General features: G+C 43.5%; 1 protein-coding gene across 1 annotated transcript in view; it reads right to left on the bottom strand.

The window, feature by feature from the left end:
* LOC311012025 (phospholipid phosphatase-related protein type 4-like) overlaps positions 1-24614 on the bottom strand; it is a gene marked incomplete at its 3' end in the record, with an annotated part of 160176 nt that overhangs the window by 24155 nt on the left and 111407 nt on the right. The window contains exons 7-9 of the mRNA XM_084007298.1: positions 16655-16790; positions 6246-6474; positions 4293-4911 (exon numbers count right to left, since the gene is read on the bottom strand). Coding sequence (XP_083863424.1) covers positions 4293-4911; positions 6246-6474; positions 16655-16790 — 984 coding nt within the window. The remainder of the gene's footprint in view (positions 1-4292; positions 4912-6245; positions 6475-16654; positions 16791-24614) is intronic.

The following is a 24614-nucleotide window of genomic DNA, read 5'->3' as shown; positions in this document are numbered from 1 at the left end:
TCCAGCGTTCTCCAATGTTCTAGTTTGTTTGTGACTACCTATGTAGTGCTCAGATCCTCGAAGTGCCTTGTTTCCAGCCTGTCCCTGGGTTCCTCCACAGGCTCAGCTACTCGTTCCAGCCAGCTCCCTGTCTCAGTCCATTTTTGTTTGACAAGAAACTGTTCGAAACAGCTACCTGTTCAGTCTCTGCTCTTGGGTCATACCAAAATTGGATTCCTGTTTATTGTATTTTATTTCAAATCTCTAAAACTCTTATTAGAATTGAACAAGGCAAAACAACTGTTCACATCTATTCTCCTTGCTTGGTGCTTGCTCTTTCAATGTCTCTTACTCTGCTCCTTTCTGCTTCTCGCTTGTTCACCTGATTTTCTTTGTTACGTTTTTTTTCCATAAACTGTTATCTTTTTTTGTTTCCATTTGTGTATTAATTTTTTGGAGCTTACCCACATAGCAAAACTGGTCTGGCCCAGTGATGGGCCACACAACCCACTTGCACTCGGCCCACATACAGCAATGAATTACGGTCCTTTAGTGGCCCACATCCGGCATCCAAAACGTGGGCCACATAAGGCCCGTAACTCAGCCAAACTGTACAACCAGAACTGGCCCTATTCTGGGCCAAGCCATTTTCAGATGTTGTTCCTGATATCAGCCTTAATTAAACCTTAACTCAGCCACTTAATTTATGTGCCATATTTGATTTCATATTCGATCCAGATTAAAAAAAAAAAAGCTTCAACAAGTACGAGTACAAATGTTTATTTATTTTCAAACCCATCACACGCAGTACACATGCATTTTGAAGATTGAACCATGAACCAGGACTCTTCACATTTAAAAACCGTCAGTACATGAACCAGGACTCTGCACATTTAGATACTAGTCTATGAACCAGGACTCTGCACATTTAGATACTAGTCCATGAACCAGGACTCTGCACATTTAAATACTGTCAGTACATGAACCAGGACTCTGCACATTTAGATACTAGTCCATGAACCAGGACCCTGCACCTTTATGAGCACCGTCAGTGCATGAACCAGGACCAGAGCTGCGTTTCAATAACAGTTTGAGTCGCCCTCGCTCACTTGCCCTAAGCACTTGCCCTCAGGGGAATCCCCGCCGCCATCTTAAGGGCTGTTCCATTTCTCTAAACAGCTGAAGTGAACTCCGTGAGATCGACCCTTGAGGGCTGAGTGATCGAGTGAACAACGATGGTCACTCCAGAGCTGTATATCACCCACAATGCATTGCAGTGGTGCACGAAAAATATGTCCATGCGGTGGCGATAATGAACCTCAAACACCAGTGTCTGCTGTCTATTCACCACCAAGGAAGAAGAAGAAAGAAGAAAGTAGAAAATGAATTAAATTTAATTCATTTTCTTAAATTGTGCAATTAGACTGTCTGTTGCAGAGTTATGGCAGAGCCCAACGTTTACAAGTGTAAGTATATAAGCCGCCGTATTGCCATCAAGCGTAGAATACGTCTTTGTCTCAATGAAATGAGTCTCCGCATATTTTGTAATTTGGAATAGGCAGTATAGCGCTACTCCAACAACGTGTGGTTGATCCATGATTGTCTGGGCTGTTAGTGAACAAGGGCAGGTGTGTTCCATTTACCCCTTTCACTCCCCCTCAGCCCTCTTTCCCTCCGCCCTCCAAGTGGCCTCCGTGTGACGTCATAGCAAGGACTGAGGGCAAGTGAGCGAGGGCGACTCAAACTGTTATTGAAACGCAGCTCTGGAGCGGGGTCAGAGTGGCGGAAGTAAAAAAACAGCATCAACACACACAAATACCATTTCAAAATAAAAGCATACAATAAAACCAAGGTGAAAAGAAAAAAATGAATAAGCATGCGAAACACAACTGGAATAATTAAAACACAGCAAACCAAAATCAACACAAACAACGATAAAACAAAACTCTGCCCTGTGATACATTAACCAGTTCTCTGCACATTTAAAAACGGTCAGCGGCTGCTTGGATGGAGGTCACGACTGTCAGCAAGGTGGATATGCCCAGGGATCATTGGAGCATTCAGCAATTAATCCAATCTGTTAAAAAAATAATATCAAATCTTAGTACTACTATCTGTTGTAACAAAATAGATCATTATTTAAAGAGGGATTGATGCTTCTTACCCCTTTCTTGACTGTCAAGTTCCTGATGTCTTTCATCTCATCATTCTCATCGTCGTCATCTTCCTCTCCAGGGAATAAAATGTTCTTGCGTCTAAAAACAATTGAATAATTTCATTAAAAATTAGACTTTTTTCAAATGTTGTGCATCACAGATTAAAAAACAACAATTGAAATGGCAAACAACCTTTTTCTTCTGAATGAAATTGGAGAGTCCCCTCCATCACTTCCAAGGTCAGTGTGATCGACAGCTTGAGGGAGTTAAAGCCCAGCTGCATTGTAGCCATCTGGAAAAAACAGATATTTTCAGTAATACTGTACATGACTGCGCAGACCTCAAACAGTTAAAAACAACATAGTACTGTGTAAACACAATTTGCTTGAAAATGATTTATATAAATACTTCATTGAAACAGTAGGATCTAGGATCATGCAGCTAACATCACACAGTTCATCCATTCAATAAGTTTATATGACCTGAGGTTTCAAAGACTGCATAACCAACTGCATATCACTAAACTTATATGCACAGTGAACAGGCATGCAAAGACGGCATCTGTACAGCAGGTTAAAACCACTGTCCCATATTTCGACGTTGCTGCACAGAAAGATTTGATGCTCCACTCTCTTTGTTTAGTAATGCGCGGGACAACCGGACATAAGACCGTTCAGTCTCACAATATGTGAAACCAGACACAGCAACTGGCACAAGTAACAAATTTAAGATATTATAGCATGTATTTGAATATTCGACTAAATCCAATTATGTTGGAGTTAAGGCAATTTGTCATTTCCAGGCCAGCTGAAAAGTTTAACAGCTAAACAGTGCAGTCATGCTTTCCTGAGCCGGAAGTAGCTAGACGTTAGCGCCTTGATAACATTCAAACTAGACGTTAGCGCCTTGATAACATTCAAGCTAGACTCAGAAATTGTCTTTGTATGCCAACTGCCAACACACTGTCTCAAAAACAAACGTTATCGGAAACATAAAATAGATGCATTTCACTCACCACGTCTTTGTTGGATGCCTCACCGGCGAGCGTGGGCACAGTCAGGCAGGCGGACTCACTCGACAGCCAGAGACGAGATTGTGTTTCCGGTGACGTAAACTGGGCCGTTCTCGCGCGCTCTCTCTCTCGTCTCTCTCGCGCGCTCTCTCTCTCGTGTGCTCTCTTTCTCGTCTCTCTCGCGCGCTCTCTCTCTCTCGCGCACTCTCTCTCTGGCGCGCTCTCTCTCTGGCGCGCTCTCTCTCTCTTTTAGGCCCCGTACACACGAAGCAAAACTAACTTTTTTTCTCCGTTTTGCCTTGGCGTCGTTTCAAGTAAATCTGCGTCCAGACGAATCCACTGAAAACTAATCTGTAGTACATATTCCAGGCCCTTATGCGGCGCTGTTTCTGCTACAAAAATGCAGAAGAAGAGACGGAGCGTGACCGGATGTTTGCCGTTGCTATGACAACACGTGAGAGTTACGGCTAATCTCCGCCCGACCACCCGATCAATAAACACCCATAAGATGACAATTTGGCCTGTATAAATAAAACCAACAATAAGCACCAACAGCCGTCACCCTAAGGACCTTGACGAGGCGTTGTCACACGTTGGGATGGATTAATTAGACAAATTAATGCCTACATTCATGGGAAGTTAGCTAGCGGTTGTTTGTTAGCATCGTAATAAAGTAGCTTTTTGCCGGGAATATCGCCCCCCTCTCTCGGCTCCGTTTTTTTTTTTCATACAGCGGCCCTGATACGCCGTCGTACAGACGAGCAGTATATCTGCTACGAGCACGGAGGCCGCCGTTGTTGTTGTTGTTACAAGACGTCGCAGGGGAAGAAGTCAGGCTCGAGGGTCGAGGAGCGGAAACAATGCCTTCACTGATGCCTTTCCATGTTCAGGTGGAAACTACCATGCTGCAACTCACTTAGCAAAGAAGAGTCTTTAATTTTAAATGATCTGAGCGTTTCTTTGTTCATTTGCTTGAGAGGGGTACACTGATTTTTTTAATGACATGTCACCCTTATATTGACTTAACACTTCTCAATTCTATTTCAATGAATATCATTTTAGAATTAAGAACCCCAACAGACATTAAAAAGGTAAAGTTGGTCAAGAAAAAAAAATAAAACATTAAAACAACAAAAAATATTAACCTGCATGAGACGAGGTTGTCCTCCAGCACTGAGCGGCCTGCAGGGGATGGTGGTCTTCTCAGCCACTCTCAGCCACTTCTCCCTCACCGACCCGCCCCCATCCATAATGCTGTCCTCTGATTCACTTTCCTGATCCCTGCTAGTAAGGTTTTCCTCCTCGGGAATGTGAACTAGCTGGGAGGATCCAGGCCGGGATTGGATAGACACCCTGGCCCCGCCGGCCATCCCGGTGCTGCCATTGTGGGTCAGATGATTATGATTGGCCATTGGAACAGAGGTTGCTGCTAGTTTAATATACTGTGCTGGGATGTGGGCACCAGCACGCAGCTCTGTTTCTTGACAAGTGATAAGTGAAGGCAGGTGTACTCCACCTCGGAGCTCCGCCTCCAGGCCCATGGCAGAAGGTTCAGAGGAGCAGCGAAGCTCCATGTTCCTCTGAGGAGACGAGGACGAGGCTGGTCTTATTCCATCCATCACCTGCAGGGACAGCTTCCTGTTGTCGTTTTTATTCTTCCATTGGCTGAGCAGCTGTTTAGATCTGGTCGAGTCCATTGATGTGTGAATGGAGGCGTGACGGCGTGGAATGCGACCCTCTTCCAATGAAGAGCCTCCGTGGGACCTGGAGGGAGGGGCAAAGAAACTTAATCAACAACTAGACAGAAGACAACTGCGTAAAGAGTTCATCAGCATTTCATCACAACAAAGAAGATTCATATCGACACATTCAAATCATATGAGGGATAGACTCCTAGCCTCAGCAACTAAACCATTGCAGCGTATCCAGAACGCTGCAGCACGCCTTGTCTTCAATCTACCCAAATTCTCCCATGTGACCCCCCTCCTCCGTGACCTCCACTGGCTCCCTGTTGCAGCCCGCATCCAATTCAAGACAATGGCACTGGCCTTCAAGGCCATCAATGGAATGGCACTCATCTACCTCCAGACACTGGTCAAACGCTGTAAAAAAAACGCTGTGAAATCTACAGTTCATTACTGTATATGCTTTTTACAGTACAGTACTGTATAATTTACAATATAAACTAGTCGTGACAAAATGACAGTAGTCAAAGCATTACTGTGGAAAATCACAGTAATGAAAACATTACTGTAGAAAAAATACAGTTCAATCAATACAATGTATTGTGTGGTACCATAAATAGTAAAGTAAACTACTGAATTTTACAATTTTTATCAGAATTTTTATTTAAATAATTTTAAAGATAGCTTATATTGTTTGCTTCAATGATTTGTACATTGTTTTGATTGTCGATATCGTCTTAATGTTTTGTAGTCTTATTATTTGTTTTCTGTTTGGAACATTTTCATTTTGTTTATGCCATAGTCTACAGTCAAGTTTATGCTATAATATTCCTATTCAGCAAATAACTTAAATAAATAATTGTGTTTTTGACAATTTCCTTGTTTTCTGTATTGAACTAATCGAGACATTTTAAAATATGGGTTGGTAGGAGGGTTCCGGGTTCGATTCCCGGTTCAGGTTTCTTCTGTGCAGGGTACTCCTTGGACAAGCATTCTGTGACATGTAGAGACAGACAGGTAACCAGTCTATCACAGGGCTGACATGTAGTGACAGACAGGTAACCAGTCTATCACAGGGCTGACATAAAATGGTAAATGGCCTCATTTATCAGCCACGTCAACCACAATGGCCTCATTTATCAGCTCGTCAGGAGCAATTAGGGCGAGGTGTCTTGCTCAGGGACACCAGGCACTCAGCTAGGAGGAGCCGGGGATTGAACTGGCAATCTTGCGGTTGCCAGCCAAACTCTACCTCCTGAGCTAAACCCCCCCCGTATGACATGTCGTTGGACTGTGGGACGAAGAACCCGGGGAGAACCCATGCTAACACAGGGAGAATATGCAAACTCCTCACAGAAGGAACCCGAACCAGAAACCGGAATCGAACCCAGGATCCTCCTCCTTCTCATTTACCTCGGCAGTGTGCTGCTGCTGAAGGTCATCATGTTGTCATGGTTACCCAGAGGACTGGATGGGGTTATCACCTCCACCTCAGCACTGGCTCTCTTCAGATTAGACATGGACGGCTCTCGGTAGGAGGCACTTCTGGTTAGGATGGGCTCTGATTGGTTGGGGGACAGAGTGTGGGAAGAGGTCCTGGTGATGATTGGCTCTGGTTGGCTGGGAGCCAGGGTGTGGTGACCTGGAAGTTGAGAACAGGGACAAAGTACTACCAAACTAAAGTAAAGCAAAGTTAAATTAAGATTAAAAATGGTATGACTTGATAGTTGATTTTAAAAACAGAAAATAGTTCATAACATTAGCAGATGTGCAGCATCACAACTGACTGGCGATGGGACAATATAGGACTTGAATAGAAACACTTGCAATTAGTTCATTGTGATTCATTTTCATTATCAGGATTAAAAACTGTTTAGCTCAATGTAATGGTAGAAACGAGTAAAATAGAGTGTGATTCAGAAGATGTTCACGCACTTGTTACATCTAACCGTGCCACCACCTGCTCCCTTGAAACGATTCCCTCCTCTCTTCTCCAAGACATCTCACACGACATCTTGCCATACCTCGTCACCCTGATCAACTCCTCCCTCACCTCAGGTGTCATTCCAGCGGCTTTTAAGACGGCTACAGTGAAGCCCCTACTTAAAAAACCCACCCTAGACGCTCCAGACATCCAAAGCTACAGACCCGTATCTCTTCTTTCATTCCTCTCTAAAACCCTGGAACGTGCCGCCTACAACCAACTGTCATCATATCTCTCACAGAACAACCTCCTTGACCCTAATCAATCAGGATTCAGGACTGCTCACTCCACTGAGACGGCCCTCCTCACAGTTACTGAGTCCCTGTGAAACGGCAGAGCCTCATCCCACTCCTCCGTTCTCATTCTCCTCGACCTATCTGCTGCATTCGACACAGTCAACCACCTAATCCTCCCCTCCACCCTGGCTGAACTTGGCATAACTGACTCTGCTCTAACCTGGTTCACATCATGCCTGACAAATCACACCTTTCAGGTCACATGGAATGGCTCTATGTCCAAACCCTGTTCTCTGGAAATGGGTGTCCCCCAAGGCTTAGTATTAGGACCGCTTCTGTTCTCACTATACACCAGATCACTAGGCTCTGGAATCACATCACATGGATTCTCCTACCATTGTTACGCAGATGACACCCAGCTGTTCCTCTGTTTTCCCCCACCTCTGACACTCACATTGCAGCTCGCATCTCGGAATGTCTGGCAGTCGAGACAACTGCGTATTTCTCAAGCTTAACCTGAATAAAACCGAACTCCTCTTCATCCCGGGGAAAGACTGCCCTCGCATGGACCTGTCGGTCACTGTCGAGGGCATCACAGTATTACCTTCCTCAACTGCGAGGAACCTGGGTGTAATCCTCGATGACCAACTATCCTGCACCCCAACATCATTGCTGTGGCCCGATCCTGCAGATTTGCCCTCTACAATATCCGCAGCATTCGGACTTTCCTCACAAAGGATGCAACGCAACTCCTGGTCCAAGCACTGGTCATCTCCCGCCTGGACTACTGCAACTCTCTCCTGTCTGGACTCCCGGCCTCTGCGTCGAAACCATTGCAGCGTATCCAGAACGCTGCAGCACGCCTTGTCTTCAATCTACCCAAATTCTCCCATTTGACCCCCCTCCTCCGTGACCTCTACTGGCTCCCTGTTGTGGCACGCATCCAATTCAAGACGATGGCACTGGCCTTCAGGGCCATCAATGGAACGGCACCCATCTACCTTCAAACACTGGTCAAACCACACGCCCCGATGCGAGCACTTCGCTCCTCTACTTCAGCTGGCCGGCTGGTACCACCATCGCTGAAATCAAACAAATGTCGCTCAGCAAAGTTCAGACTCTTCTCTGTTCTGGCGCCTCAGTGGTGGAACGAACTCCCGACCAATGTCAGGACAGCAGTCATTTGCCATCTTCCGAAAAAGGCTCAAGACTCACCTGTTCAGACTTCACCTTGACTCTACATAGCATGACCCACTAACACCCCCCCCCCTTCCCCCCCAAAAAAACCCTTACCTATAGCACTTTGATCATAGCACTGTTGTTCTTAAAGGGATAGTTCGGAATTTTGGACATAAGACCTATTTTCCAAGTCAGCCGGTGTGTTCGAGACGTCAGTTCTTCTAGTTGCCGAGTTCGCCTGTGCTATGGCAAGCGAAAGTCAATGGTTCTAGTTAGACAGGCATTAAAAACACTCATACCGACTCCACAGTGCACCCGAGGCAAATCAATTAAAACACTAGACTGTCGATGTGTGTTGATAGAATAATATTTGAAAAAAAACTAACCTTGCATTGCATGAATACATTTTTTGAGGGACTAGTTTCTCAGCAGCAGCGGAATTTTACTTGCTCCGTCGGACTCAAAACTCTAAGACGCGCCGCCCGAAAAACTGCCCGTAAATAGGCAATCGAACCGGGCAAAACTGTCGGCACTTATACCCCCAAGGCTGTCTGAAAAGCCCTTGGAGCTCACTCAAACACCGGGCAGCCCACGGCCACGCAAACCCACAATTACGCACCGCAAACCCGGACCACTGCTCCGTCCGGAGAACTGTAAACCCTCGGTCGCGTTGCGGGGGAATCGCTCCTGGCACCACCAGTCTCTGTTTGTTCGGTCCCGGTTCTCAGCTCCAGCGGGGGCTATCTCGGTCTCCACAGACGCTCGTTCACGTTCTGCCCTTTGAGCATCCCTCTCGCGCAATTCTTCCTTGTATATTCAGGCTCGTAAAGGTGGAAAAAAAACTCCTCATCATGGTCTTCAAAAGTTTCACTATATTCTCCAAAAGTGGCCATTTCTGTGAGACTAAAGAAACTAGCACTGCAGGCTACTCTGCGTCTGTAGCAATGACAGCAGGTAAACAAACTATTATAGAACCGGTAACTTATAAGCGCTAGGTGATATCAGTCCGCCGCTGCCATAGCCTACTAGGAAGTATGACACGCTGCTGCTGCTGAGGCATAAATCCTTAAAAATGCAAGGTTGGTTTTATTTCAAACATTCTATCAACACATATGTACATCGATAGTCTGCCGTTACAATGGATTTGCCTCGGGTGCACTGTGGAGTGGGCAAGACTGTTTTTAATGCCTGTCTAACTAGAACCATTGACTTGCACTAGCCATAGCACAAGCAAACTCGGCAACTAGAAGAACTGAATGAAATGTTTTGAAAATGTCTCCAGACGTCTCGAACACACCAGCTGACTTGGAAAATAGGTCTTATGTCCAAAATTCTGAACTATCCCTTTAAGGTATGTTTGCTGAACAGCTATTACTTTACTCAGAGGAGGACCTAACACTTGTTCTATTTTTAGCTATTACTTTATCAGCAATGATATGTTGTGGTTTCTTTGTTTCCTTCTTTGGACAAATGTACTTATTGTAAGTCCCTTTGGACAAAAGCGTCTGCTAAATGACCTAAATGTAAATGTGTAAATGTACTGTAAATATTACTACCGCTGTTAATTACTACTACTGTTTATACTAATACTACTACTACTACTACTGTCAATATTACTACTACTATTGTTAATACGATTACTGTTTCTACTACTGCTACTGTAAATTTTTATACAACTGTCATTACTACAACTACTGTTAATACTACTACTACTGTTAATATTACCACTACTGTTAACACTACTACTACTGTTAATATTAATGCTACCCTTTATACTACTAATGTTAATACTAGAAGCCTACTACTGTTAATATTACTACTACTGTTTATACTACTATTACTGTTGATACTACTACTGCTGTGAATACTACTGTTAATATTACTACTACAGTTAATACAACTATAGTGAATATTACTACAACTACTGTTAATATTACTACTACTGCTGTTTATACTGCTATTGCTGTTGATACTACTACTACTATAAATACTACTACTACTGTGAATATTACAACTACTGTTAATACTACTATAACTGTTTATATTAATACTACTGTTTATACTACTACTACTGTTAATACTACTACTGTTTTAATACTACTACTACTAATACTACTACTACTAATACTACTACTACTGTTAATACTACTACTGTTTATACTACTACTATTTCCTCTGTTTTCCCGTGATAACGAGATAATTCCTCTGTTTTCTCATGAAAACGAGATAATTTTCCTCCGTTTTCCCGTGATAACAAGATAATTTTGATCCGTTTTCCTGTGATAACGAGACAATTTTCCTCCATTTTTCGGTGATCATTTTGAAGTTGGGTAAAGTTGGAAAGATATTCACAGAGTCGAACTTCCGGGATCAATAAATCAAAGCGAAATGTTTTTCAAACACAAATGATGCCTCTGTCTCACCGTAATATAATAGACTACGAGTTACAAGGACCAAAACCCAGATTTTTTACGTAAATAAGCCGTCCTCCGAGCTGAACGGAGAACATTGATCTCTATGTGCAGCCAGCGGCCAGGCGAGTGCACAGGGACCGTCTGCAAATTGCAAGACAATCAATAACTCCACTGTTTTACAGTACAGAGACTCCAAAATCACTACACACATCAAGGGTCTCCTCATTGTCATACTACAACAGCTGTTTTGAAAATATGTGCCTTTTTATAATTTTGGTGATTTTTTTTTGTATTAATCATTACTGTCTCCTATATTAATCAATAACTCCACTTTTAAACAGTACAGAGACTCCAAAATCACTACGCACACCAAGGGTCTCCTTATGGTCATACAACAGCTGTTCTGTGCAATGCAGACTGAACAAACCCAAAGCATGACACCAGAGACAGGCTAGTATATGTTGCAGGAAACTATTTAATTTAACAGAAAGAGTGAGACAAGAACAATTAGAATAAATTAGATGTAGACCAACACAGAAACAACAGCAACTAGCCTCTCAACTAGGTCTAAGACTAAGGAATACACAATTTTTCAAGTGATTTCTTCAAATATTTAAAAAGAAAATATAAACATAGAGACCACCTGACCCTCATAAGAGGACGTTATGATGTGTCTTGGACATGTAGCCTGTCGGTTTTGTTATTTTAATTTCTGTCTTTCTCTCCATTTCTGTCTAATCTATCTCTCTCTCTCTCTCTCTCTCTCTCTCTCTCTCTCTCTCTCTCTCTAACATTCGCACCTAATAATAATAATAACAATAGTAAATATAGCCGCAAGCGGCAATCTGCGGGTTCTAACCTCTTTCGCCCCAAACCAGCCAACCTGACCCTCAAGGAGACCCTTGATGTGTGTAGTGATTTTGGAGTTTCGGTACTATATAACAGTGGAGTTATTGATTAATACAGGAAGATATTAATGATTAAAAATCACCAAAATTATAAAAAGGCACATATTTTCAAAACAGCTGTTGTAGTGTGACAATGAGGAGACCCTTGGTGTGTGTGTAGTGATTTTGGAGTCTCTGTACTGTATAACAGTGGAGTTATTGATTGTCTTGCAATTTGCAGACGGTCCCTGCACACTCACCCGGCCGCAGAGAGATCAATGTTCTCCGTGGTGGTTGCTACCAGTAACTATGTTGTGTGTTGGAGAGCATGAACAGCTCCTTCCTACTTTCCTACATGACGTCTCTCTGCTCAGGCAGTTGAGCTTCTATGCAAAACTCGGCTGAAGCCCATTTTACTTCTGATTGGCCAATAATGTTGAACTCATGAACTCGAAAGTGATATTTTTTTTAAATATAAATTAAATAAAAAAAATACTTTAAGCCCTGCTACTGTTACTACTACTACTACTGCTGTTAACTTTACTCATTGCTTCCAACAACTCACTCCAAACAGGAAATCAATCACAGTACTTAACACCTAAACCCCTTCCACCTCACCTGTCCCTCTGATGAGAGAAAACTCCCTCTAGTGTCCAGTGTTGTGCATGAACGTGTTCAAAAGAACGCGTTCATTGAACACGTTAATTTTTCTGTGAACTTGAACTGAACACAATGCATTTGTAAATAATAACTTGAACGTGAATTAGTTCAGATTGTGTGAAATTACAGATTTATTTTTCTCCTGAAGAGTTGAGTGACATGACCTGCTCACACTTTACAAACAGCATGTTGTTGTCAGGGCGGGCTGATCGATCTTAATATCGATAGTTTCTCTTCTGTAAGTTCATCAAATCACTGGGATTTCTTCACAAAGTGAATGCAGCGTCTCTCTCAGTCCTCCTGCGCAGCACTCCTCTCCACGTCTCTCACTTCGCTCACTCAGGTTCACTAGGCCCCGCCCCTCCCCTCCCCCTCCTCTCCTCCTCCCCCGCTACCAGCAAAAGGCAAAAATGTGAACACGTTATTGTTTCTAAACAAAAACATGGTTCAGTAGTAGTTTGCTCTGCAGTTGAACAGTTTTAGGCTAGAAGGTAGGGATAGGGAAAAACAAGTTCAGTCTTTCATTTTCATTTCTCACCTTAAAAAATAAAAGGAACTGAACTTTGAACTCGTTCAGAATTGAAATGATGAACTATGAACGTGAACAGTTCACTTTGAACATATGTGAACTGAACTTTGAACTAGTTAACTTGCACAACACTGCTAGTGTCCCCCCACACAGGCCCCCCCGAACAGTCAGAATGTACACACAATATGAAACATCCAATCAACCCACCAAAATAGTGCACCCCACCATTTAGTCCCGTTTTGGAGGTCTGACAACTTGACCACAACAACTGTGCTCCAAAGTCACAGGGGTAGGGGGAAGGGCATGGGCTGGTGAACGACCACGCTGGCGTTGAGGCTGGTCTGGCGGAAAGGCAGGGGTTGTGCTGGGGCAGAGGCAAAAAAGGGGCGAGGGCCCGAGGAAGCGGCCGATCTCGGCGGCCAACCACGTCGTCAGGGCTGAGCCAGCTCCACTTGTCCATCTGGGGCCACATGCGCAGGCTTCAGAAGGTCCACTGAAACCCGCTCCTTATGCCCTGCCATGTCCACCTCAAAGTACTTAAGTCCTGCCTTCAGGACGCAGAAGGGCCCATCATACGGAGGCTGGAGGGGAGAATGGTGGGCATCATGGCGGATGAATAAATAGTTGGCTGATATCATGTCCTTCGGGATGTAGGACTCAGGAATGCAATGGTGTTCTGGCATAGGGGCGAAAATGCTGACGTCGTCAGGAAAAGGCAGACCAGTGAGCTGCAGCGGAGCAGGGGGCAGGAACTCCCCCGGGACTCTTAATGGCTGACCAAACACCAGTTCTGCCGCAGAGGACTGCAGGTCCTCCTTTGGGGCAGAACGCAGACCCAACATCACCTACAGCAAATGGCCGATCCAGCTACCATCAGTCAGAAAAAAAAAAGAAGCTAGGTAATGTTATTTTAAAATGTAAAAGATTTCTTTCTTGCATTTCTTCCCAGCTCAAAGTCCAAAGAGCTGGGTGGTCTTGATGATTTCTCTCTCATTCTGACCATAGACAGTAGGTTCCCACCAAAGAGTAGGCTACGGGGTGAGATCTGGGCTCCACCCCCTCGCTGGCTCTGAAAGCTTAACTAATCCATCATGGTGGCGTTTGTCAAGGTAAGGTCATCAGGTAGATAACTAGGGCCCTATGAAATCTGTCTTAATTTTTTCCAGATTCAGTTTTTATTTTTATTTATTTATTTATTTAGAAGAAACATAATTACATAAAAGATAAACAAGTAAACAAGGGGACTTAGGGGAAAAAAGATGTGGGAAGAGCAATTTGAGGAACCAGGCCCGTGAAAACTCACGCATCCATCTACACCCAACCCAAACGAGAGTGGTCCGGGCTGCTGCATGTTCAGCCCCATTACCCAGACCCCTCTCCACGAAGCGGGCCCTGACGGACCTGCGTAAGGAACCTGCACCCACAAATAGCCCCCACAAAGAAAAGACAAACATAGAAAGGCATACATATCTTGAATGTATAAGTCAGCCATTTCCATATTTAAACTGTATATTCACTCCATGACAGCCAGCACAGAAAAATAGGAGAATATATGGTAACAATAGAAATGTATCTATAAAACATTAAAATTAAAGTAAAGGAAAATTATTGATCTTTATACCAATCTTTTATAATTGTCTGATTGTGGCTTTCTTATATATTTTTTTCATAATCTTGGTCAATAAATAATGATGTTTTAGGAACATAATGAACGGTTCCAGTTAAATATATTTTCTTTTTTTGAAAATAAAACAGTTGCCCAAAAGCACAATGGTGTTTAACAACATATTTTGTTCTTCTTGCAAACCACAAATTATATTGATTGGTGATAAAGGCAAGACAAGTCCTTGCTCAGACAGCCAAACTGCCACCTTTGCACCAAAAAGAGCCATCTGGACAGTAGCAAAACAGATGTAAGATGTCTTCCTCTTCTTCTCCACAATATTTACACATTATCCTCAGTTATTCTCCAAATTTTTAACATTTTGTTGGTAGAATCTGAAGAAAAAATGTGTTTGGAAAGTCCATAAATAGGTTGAACAGGATGATTTGTACAAATTCTTAAAGATATTCAATAAAGGAAGCGGAGTATCAAAAATACTTTTCCAGTAATCTTGAAAAATGATATGGCGAAATTGACATATTTTTAGAAGATTAAAAAGAAATTGTACATGTCAAGATTAACCTTTCTATTTGAATATTACTACTACTACTGTTGATATTACTACGGCTGTTAATACTAATACTAATGTTAATACTACTACTGTTAATATTACTACTAATACTACTAGTACTGTTAATATTACTACTATTGTTTATACTACTACTGTTAATACTATTACTACTGTTAATACTACTACTACTGTTAATATTACCACTACTGTCAATACTACTACTACTGTGAATATTACTACATATGTTAATACTACTACTGTTAATACTACTACTACTGTTAATATTACTACTACTGTTAATAGTACTACTACTGTTAATACTACTACTACTGTGAATATTACTACTATTAGTGTTAATATTACTACTACTGGTAATACTACTATTGTTAATATTACTACTACTGTTTATAACACTATTGCTGTTAATACTACTAATATTATGATTACTGTTTATACTTCTACTACTTTTAATACTACTACTACTGTTGATATTACTACCATTGTTAATACTTCTACTACTGTCAATATCACTACTACTGTTAATACTACTACTGCTGTTAATATTACTACTACTGTTAATATTACTATGGCTGTTCATATAACTACTACTGGTCATACTACTACTACTGTTAATATTACTACTACTGTTAATACCACTATTACTGTTTATACTACTACTACTTTTAATACTACTACTACTGTTGATATTACTACCACTGTTATTATTACTACTTCTGTTAATACTACTACTGTTAATATTCCTACTACAGTGTATACTACTACTACTGTTCATACTACAACTACTGTTATTATAACTATTACTGTAAATATGACTACTGCTTTAAATATTACTGCTGCTGTGAATATCACCATTATTGTTAATACTACAGGACAGTATGGAAAAAGCCAATCAAAAGAGGTGTTTCTAAATTTACTTTGATCTTAAATTCATTGCAGACAATAAGAACACAAGATATTTAATGTTTTGTCTGGTCAACTTAATTTCTTTGAAAAATAGATCCATCACTGTCATTCAGTTCTGTAACACTTTACCAAAAATGATGGAATTGGGACAATAGAAAGTGAGGAATTAGGTAATATAATTAAATAATGATTTGAAACATGTGATTTCAACAGGTGACCGTTATGATTTGGTTCAAAAGCAGCATCCAGGAAAAGGCCTTGTGGAGCAGAGATGGGCCGAAGATTGCCAGTTTGCCAACAAATACATGAAAAAGCTATTGAAATGTTAAAAAAAACTCCTCAAAGTAAGATAGAAAGGGATTTTGAGATTCTGCCCGGTGAAAACATAATTAAAGGATTCAAGGAATCTGTTGGTGATGAAGTCATAGCATAAAGTATTGTCCAAAAACACTGTTGAGAAAAATTCAAATATCAATGTCAGCAAAGACCTACAAGTGTCTCTCTACTGAGCAGATTAATGACAGATCAAAGATATATTTGCAACAATGTGTTGTATTGGCATTTCACCTCAATGCCAATACAACAAATTGTTGCAAACATTGATTGATTGATTGATCGATCAATCAATCAATCATTCAATCAATCAATCAATCAATGATTGCAACAATTTGTTGTACTGGCATTTCACCTCAATGGATTGTTGGTGGACTGTGTGAATGTTTAGCATGATGAAACTTTTTCTGGGATGAAGCAAAACTGAACCATAAGGCCCTTGATGTAATTCTGAGTTATGTGTAGTGTAACATTTATGGAACACCTGGTAGGCATGGTTTACCTTGGTGGCTGTTGCTAATTGTTGATTGGTTGACATTGGCTAGGGAGGAGAGGGGGGGCTCTTTCAGCGTGTGGGCAGGTGCTCGAATTCTGGACCGGTCCTCACTGGGCTGGAAATTCCCAACTGCATACACACCCTGCACACACACACACACACACACACACACACACACACACACAGTATACAATATAACCATATTCACGGAAAGGAGAGTCAAAAATATGCCGCAATCGCACCATTTATCAAGAACTTTGCTTTCCGGCACAATTCTGTCACCCCTTCCTGTCTCGGTAAGTTTTACAAAGACGACGGGGCAGGAAAAAGGAGTGATATTCCCACAAGCAATGAGCAGCGTAATGGGGGCTTGTGAGACACAGAGGAGCAAGCAGCAAATACATTAGCATAAAAAGATTTCAGTCGGCATCTATGAATGTGTGAGCAGCCCCAGTGTAAACATTATGAGTGGATTGATCAGGTTGATGATACAATTATAAACACATCCTCCTGATCTCACCTTAACGACCGCCTGGATGTTCACTCGTCTTGGAAACATGTTTTGCTGAAGGGGAAGAGTTTACGATTAAACAAAATTCTTACTTGGCATTCAATTGTTCTTTTTCTTGTAGGAAGTTGGACTTTTTTTGGTTGTGAGTTGTTATTAACATCTTCATTTTAGCAGTCAGTGAAGGTGGATCTAATGAACACAAGCGGCAGAGTGGCACCCTTACTGGATTTGGATCCATCCGGATTCTGATGTGAAGCTGCTAACAAAGTTAGCTTCATAATTCAAGGTGAACTTTACAGCTAAGTGTTAGTCATCTTAGTAGCTAACTGTATTGTTAGCGTGGTAGTTGGTTTTTAACTACTAAACCACAGATATATTTACTAGCTATTTTGAATGTTAATAATTTATATAAAACATGAGGTTTTCGTTCAATATTGTAGCGGCCCTGCAGGAGTAATGGGAGGGAATGTTGGGGAGTTCATGCCACACCGGTGTCAGAAGTGGGATCGTCATGCCTCCATTTCGCACACATTTGCGGGCTATGAGCGCTAACACCGTGGCAGCATGATGTCCATGATGGGAGAAGAACCACAAGGCTGTGTTAATAAACGACAAGAAACAGAGAGCCATGCCAATGCTAAATGATGAAACAGCTGCAAATGACCGGAATGCTAATGTTAGGCTTGACAGGTGTAGGCCCCCCATTGTAGCCCCTGCTAGTTCCATGGCTGCTTGTGAGGGACCAGGCAAGACGAGTACCAAGGGAATTTCCAAAAATATGTCTTTATTTTACCAAAAAGTTATCTCTACAACAAAATGAAGATACAGCCCGGGCCCTTAAAAGAGGTCAAACAAACAGACCGAACTTAAGCTCTGAACATAACCAACTCAAAATACGACTGACCTCCCGTTAGCCAAACAAAGGGGACTTATATACTGGCTGACCAGACCAAGTTTGACAGGGGGAGACTAACAATAACTAATACCTAAACTACAAATAACAAAAGAAAACACCAAACATTTATTCACAAAATAAATATATCTTGATTGACAATAACCAAATAAATTTACTTAATATAATATAAATCAAAAGTCAAACATCTTGGGAGAAAACAAAGCTACCCCCCCATCACAACAAGTAGTGGTAGTGTCCAATTTGGCCCCCTCCCCTATAAAGCTGTTGTTCTTCCGGCGCTACCCCTTTGACCCAGCCGACTGCCTGCATCCTTCCAGGGTGTAGAATCCACAACACTGGTAAGCTCAAAAGAAACCGTTTTAGAAAAGAGACAATCCAAAACAACTAAATAAAGTATATATGTAAAACAAAACAAGTGTCCTGTATGTTATTTAAAAGTAAATAAATGTTTGCAACACAATATATAATGTATCTGAAAAGGTATACAAATAAATGCATCTTAAGGAAAAACAGCCTGAACTTAGGAAAAGTGCAAGGGTATGAGGTTACCACTTTCAAGATGGCTGTTTGGCCATCACACTGCTGTTGTTAACCAACAAGAGGAGCTGATGCCTGCTCTGACTACCGCACTGAGTGCTGCCTTGGTTGCTCTTCAAAATCCAACCCCAGAACCTGTCCCCAGGGGCAGCCACATAAAAGTGGGGCATTATGATGGTCTCACCTCTTGAGAAACCTATTGCGCCCAGGCTGAAAGGACTGTTCAATTAGTCTCAGTGTTGGAGGGGGAGGCAAGAAGGGTACTGCTGGATGTGACCACAGCTGACATAGAGAATCCACAAGCTATAATTAGGGCCCTAGAGAGGCGGTTTGGAAGCACCACCCCTGCCATTGTGATGTGGCAGAGGTTTAATGAGAAATGGGAATGGGAACCCAGGGAGAAGTTAGGGGTGGTAGTATAAACTTAAGAAGCCTTCATCCGCGGCCTACTGCCCCTCCCCTTACGCCTGCAAGTCCGGCCAGCTGACCCAAAGAACTTGGAGGCAGCACAAGAGAAAGCATTGGCAGTGGAAGACATCCTCACAGAAGGCTTGGACTACCAACCCAGACAGGCCTCTATACAGCCTAGGAACCAAGCCCTTCAGCAGCCTGGAACTATGTTGTCCACCACAGGCTCAGAACACAGAGCAATGTCACTGGAGGACAAACAGAACCCAGCCTGCTGGAGATGGCACCAGAGAGGTCATATATGGCGCCTCTGTCCAGTGCCTGATTCTTCCCTGCAGGCACCAGAGCCGGGAAACACTCAAGGCTGTATAGATGGGTGCAATCCGAGCCACCTTTCCCTCCCCACAGACAATTACCCACCACCTGTTGCGAAAGCGCTCCACCTCCCTGTCACCAATGCTCCTCTCACCCGTGATGCACCATTGACTGCTGTTGGTTAATAGCCAATGGACCAAAGCCCTGCTGGATACTGGTTCGACTGCGTTACTCCTTCACCCAGACCTCCTGCCCATTGGAACCAAATTCCAAGCCACAGATGTTCCACTCACCACAGTTACCGGAGGGAAAGCTCCGATGCTGGGAAGGTGGGAGGTTCAGATTGAAATAGGCACTTACTCAGCCTGCCAACCCATCCGGGTTGCTAAAGTAAAAGAGAGCTGTTTACTTGGAATGGACTTTCTGTCTGCGACTGGGGTGACACAAGACCTCAGGGCACGCACTGTAATGTTCAGGGACGGGACATCCCCCCTTCTTAGTGATCACATGAGTACATGTGTCCCTTGGGTATGGTGGAACCTGGGATCAGGTCAATGGGCAGTTGTAAGGGCGATGTGGGGGAAGGGACATGGCTTTGGTCTTGCTAAAAACCTCTCGGAGCTGGTGGTAGCAGGGAGGGCACCGAGTTCAGGTCTGGGTACTCGGATTCTGCGACAGGGTTGACAGAAAACAGATTAACTTCCACTACATTTTTGCTCCGGGCAGAACCGAAAAGACAGTCTTTGACAGAGTCCTTGCCCCATCCTTAGATTTCCCCGGATCTCCAATCAACCTGGGGGTTGTGAGGAAAGAGCCATAGTTGCCCCAAAACCAGTGTGTGGGATGATGAGTTAAAGAGGTAAAAGTGAATGTGCTTTCTATGGTCATTAATGTGCATGTGAAGAAGTTCACTGATGCATGTGATGAAAAATAGCTCTTTCCCATTTTGTGATTGGGCCCTGATGGGCTTAGCTAGCAGTTCAGACGTGAAGCCCAATCTTCTTGCTAGCCCCCAGTCCATTAGACTCTCATCAGCTCCTGAATCAATGAGTGCCTCAAGATAAGTGACGGTGCGGTGCATTAGCTTGACTCTGGTGAGGGTCCCTTGGCTGGGCAGGTGATGATGAGGTGACCAACCTCTCTGCAGCAGAAGCACCTGCCCTACAACTGTCGCTTCCGTCGTTCCTCCTGCGTCAGCCGTGCTCTACCCAGCTGCATGGGATCCCCCTCTCCTTCTGTAGAGGGGTGATGACACTGCTCCGACGCGGAAGGGTGGAGAGTCGGCCAGCTCCGCGTCGGTGAGCGCAGGGATCTGTCTGTCGTCATGGTTACCCCGCTTCGGTGTCGTCTGAGCTGTAAGAGCCTGTTGTCCGTCTCCATGGTGAGCGCAAGGAAGTCGTTGAATCCTGTGGGTCCAAAGGAACGAGGAGATCTTGAATCGGGGCAGCCAGCCCCTTAAAAAACACATCATACAAAGCAGTGGAGTTCCACCCGCTCTCTGCCAACAAAGTGCAGAAGCGGATTGTGTAGTCACACACTGAGTCCCTGTCTAGGTCAGCTCAGCTCCTGCGCTTTATCCCGGTTGTCTGATGATCAAAAGTCCTTTTTAACGGCACCTGAAAATCCACGAGAGAGCTGCAGATGGCTGATTGTTGACCCCATTCCGCCACGCCCAGGCTTTGGCTCTCCTGGTCAGGTGGGAAATCAGGCACGCTATCTTTGACCGGTCAGTAGGAAAGGCATGGGGGGTTAATTCAAAATGAATTGAACAGTCTATGATAAATGTCTTACATAGTCCTGGTTCCCCCGTATACTGCGCAGGCGGAGCCAACTTACTGCCGGCTCCGATGTAGGATGAACGGTCAGTTGAGCACACTGATCAACCATGCCCTGTAGCTGGGTCGTGAGGTTCCCCATATGTGAAGCCATCGCCGTCTGGAACTCCTCCTGGCATGAGACGTGGGCTTCCCTGACAGTTCTGCCTCCTCTGGGTCCATACTGGTCAGAGTATACTGTCAGGCCTGGACTAAAAGGAGGACGCAGATGCAGAGGGAGAACAGTTCAGGCAGATATTTATTCGGAAATTATTAATAATCAGGCGATGAAATACTTAGACTAAAGTCTAAAAAGATGGAGAACCGTGAAAACAACACTCAAACAAAACATGAGAACCTTCAAGGGAAAAGGATAACTGAAAATCTCCCCCAAGGGAGGCAAAGCAAAAGGCTGGGAACTACACCACTCTAATTGAACTATGGAAATTTACAAACGAAAAATCACTCCAATGGAGGACAGAACACGAGGCTATAAACTTAAACTGCGCTGCACTAGAGCTGAAAAAATGTACAAAGGAAAAACACTCCAATGGAGAAAAGCACAAGGGCTATGAACCAAAAACTAGCTTCTCTAGAGCTGACCAAAACACTACAACAAAAAAATAATTTTTCTTTAGAGGAAAACAAGAAATCCGGATCATACGAACACACTTGGCATGGTTCAGGGCTAAAGGCTGTGGGCTCTGGACAAAGGGGCTGGAGATACATGGACGAACGATATAAGGCACATGAGGATAATGGGAAATGGGGAAACAATCAGAGATCAGGGGAGACGTCAGACCTGAAACACATGAGGAAGGGAGGAAGTGACCTGAAACGAGGTGATTGTTACTCTTCAAAATAAAACAGGAAATTCACAAGTCAAAAACCCATGACAAGACACCCCTCACCATGGCGTGACATCCAAAGCGAATGACATTAATAAACACAAACTTGCATGAGTTTCTGAGTTGGCAAAAATTCACTACTGACGGACAGAAAACAAGTGAAAGCTGCCAATCAGCCTCATTTAAAGAGATAATATAAGGCAACTTGCAACTTAATTTAATTGAAGATATGCAATGCAGTCTCTATTTGCAGAAATAAGATATTCCACTGGTGAAACGTATTTAATTTCAAATGTGTTACATGACTGTTCTGAGAGTAGAGTGGAGTCGATGTTCTGGAGCACAACGTCACATATCCGTCACCAATGTTTCTTCCTCCAGAAGGCAGAACAATAAAAGTGTAGGCAGGTGAACAGGCCTTTTTTGGAGTGTGCGTGTGTCTGCTCATGTCTGTTTGAGTGGATGCTGGACATATTCATCTGAGTGTGTGTGGGCTGGGGGTGATGGTGTGTGGGAGGTACCAAATATATTGTGCGAATATCCACCAGTTTTGGACACAACAGTTGAACATCCATGTCTCTGTTCAGCCCATAAAACTGCACTGAATAATACACTGAACTAAGAAGACAAAGCCAGTACATGAAATCTACATGTGAACACTTCTCTTTCAAAGATGAACTAGAATATACATCATGTATGGGGAAAAAAACTCTCCTTGGCTTCCATTAAAATTCTCTATTTTCATAACTCAAACCATAGAAATAATACAGAAGTAGAACAGACATTGAACTGTTTTCAGTGGTCATGAGACAAAAGATATTGGTGATTGTTGTTAGTCGTTATGGTCACAACTTATCAGAAATGGTTTAATGTCACAGCTCACCAGGAAGAGAGGAGGCACCTCTGGAGATGGAACGCTGGTGTAATGGAAAATTGTAACTTATGCAATATGTAACCTTCTAACCTTTTAAACTCTTGTACATGTCCGTATGACTTCTGCAAATGGACCAAACAGTTCATATCTAAAATATTCACATCTGGCGTTATGTATGGCGACTTACATTTGACTTTCAAGGTGATGTGATAACCAATTTGTTACAGATAGACTGTTGACTCCTTCCTGGACAATGCTCTGCCAAGTAGTATATCTTTGTTCCGCACTTGGCTGCGGAGATCTCACCCAGCATCTCTCTGTGCATGCTGTCTCTCCCTCTTGCAAGATTCAATAAAGCCAAAGCGTATGTTCCAGAAAGACAAACTTAGTATTTCATTGACAGACAGCTCATTTTCATCACAACTATATAATTTCCATCACACTGGATAGTTAGCTAGGTAGTTAGTTAGTTCGGTATCCTTAAGAGTTGACCACTGGGTCATTTGTATTTTTTCGTATCACTCGGGCTACACACACTGGAGAGGAGACGGGGGCCTATCAGACCACAAACCACAAAGAGTGGTCAGGTTTCTCCACTTAAGCCTCGGTTATGCTTCCGTGTAGTGATCACGCAATGGCCACGCAGTTGCTTGGACGCAGTCGTGAGACCGTGATGGTTCCACAGCTGCACCTGATACCCTGTCCAACACCACAACGGTGGGACACCGGAAGCTCACGCGCCGCTCAGACCAGCTGCAGCCCCAACTCCGGTTCCAGCTCGCGGCAAAGTTCCGTGTTTCTCCACAGACATGGACAACAGGCTGCCGAGGCGCAAGACTAGGCACCCACTGGCCTCAAGCAGAACACGATCCCCAAAAGTGCTGTATTTAAAAAAAAAGATTTTTTCAGGCATAGACGCATTTTTATTAGCAATTGGATAGATATGAAAAACATGAGAGAGAGAGGGAGGTGTGACATGCAGCAAAAGACCTTCGGACGGGGTCGGCGGTGTATGCGTACGTGTATACATACATGGCATGCGCTCCAACCACTCCGACCTGCGCGCCCCTAAATCAATGTTTTTCGGGTAGGGGGGGCATCATAAAGGAATTCTGCTTAGGGCACCAAAATAGCTAGCGGCGGCACTGGACAGAAGACAGCGGCAGCAGAGGCGCCAGACGGACAAACTTTTCCCAGGATGAAACTGATGTTTTGGTCCGAGAGGTCCAAGTTTCAGCTGTGTTAATTCAGATGTTTTGGTCCGAGAGGCTGAGTTTCCGTTACGCGTGCCATCTGCCTTTGATCTGACGTCAGATGTGACGGGACAATCTATATAGATATAAGTTCACGTGTTGATTCAATTAGTTGCATTAAATGTGTTTGTTGTGATTATTTATTGCATCTAATTTATTGCCTGGAACTGTGAAAACCTGCCTGTGAGGTCTTGTTGACGTGTGCGCACTGCGCGCCGGTGAGCCGAACTGCCACTCCGCCAGCTGTAATTCGCCTTACACCAAGAGTAGACCAGGTTGGAGCTGGCGGGCTTTTGGCGCAGTCTCGGCGAAGCTTTTTGCCACAAAACTTCTGCTGCGCCAAGCTGAATCTGTGACGCCTCCCCCTGCCGTGCCGCCACAACCATCTTGGCGCAGGTGATCCACCAAACTGCCAAACTGACCGTGCGCAAGGCTGCGCTGGTCGAAACTTGCATTGCACCAGCTCCGCCACCCTGCACCACCCTTCACT

Source organism: Eutrigla gurnardus, assembly GCF_963514095.1.
Source record: "Eutrigla gurnardus genome assembly, chromosome: 4".
Taxonomy (NCBI): Eukaryota; Metazoa; Chordata; class Actinopteri; order Perciformes; family Triglidae; genus Eutrigla; species Eutrigla gurnardus.
The sequence above is the reverse complement of the archived record's forward strand: the minus strand, read 5'-3'. Positions and strand labels throughout refer to the sequence as shown.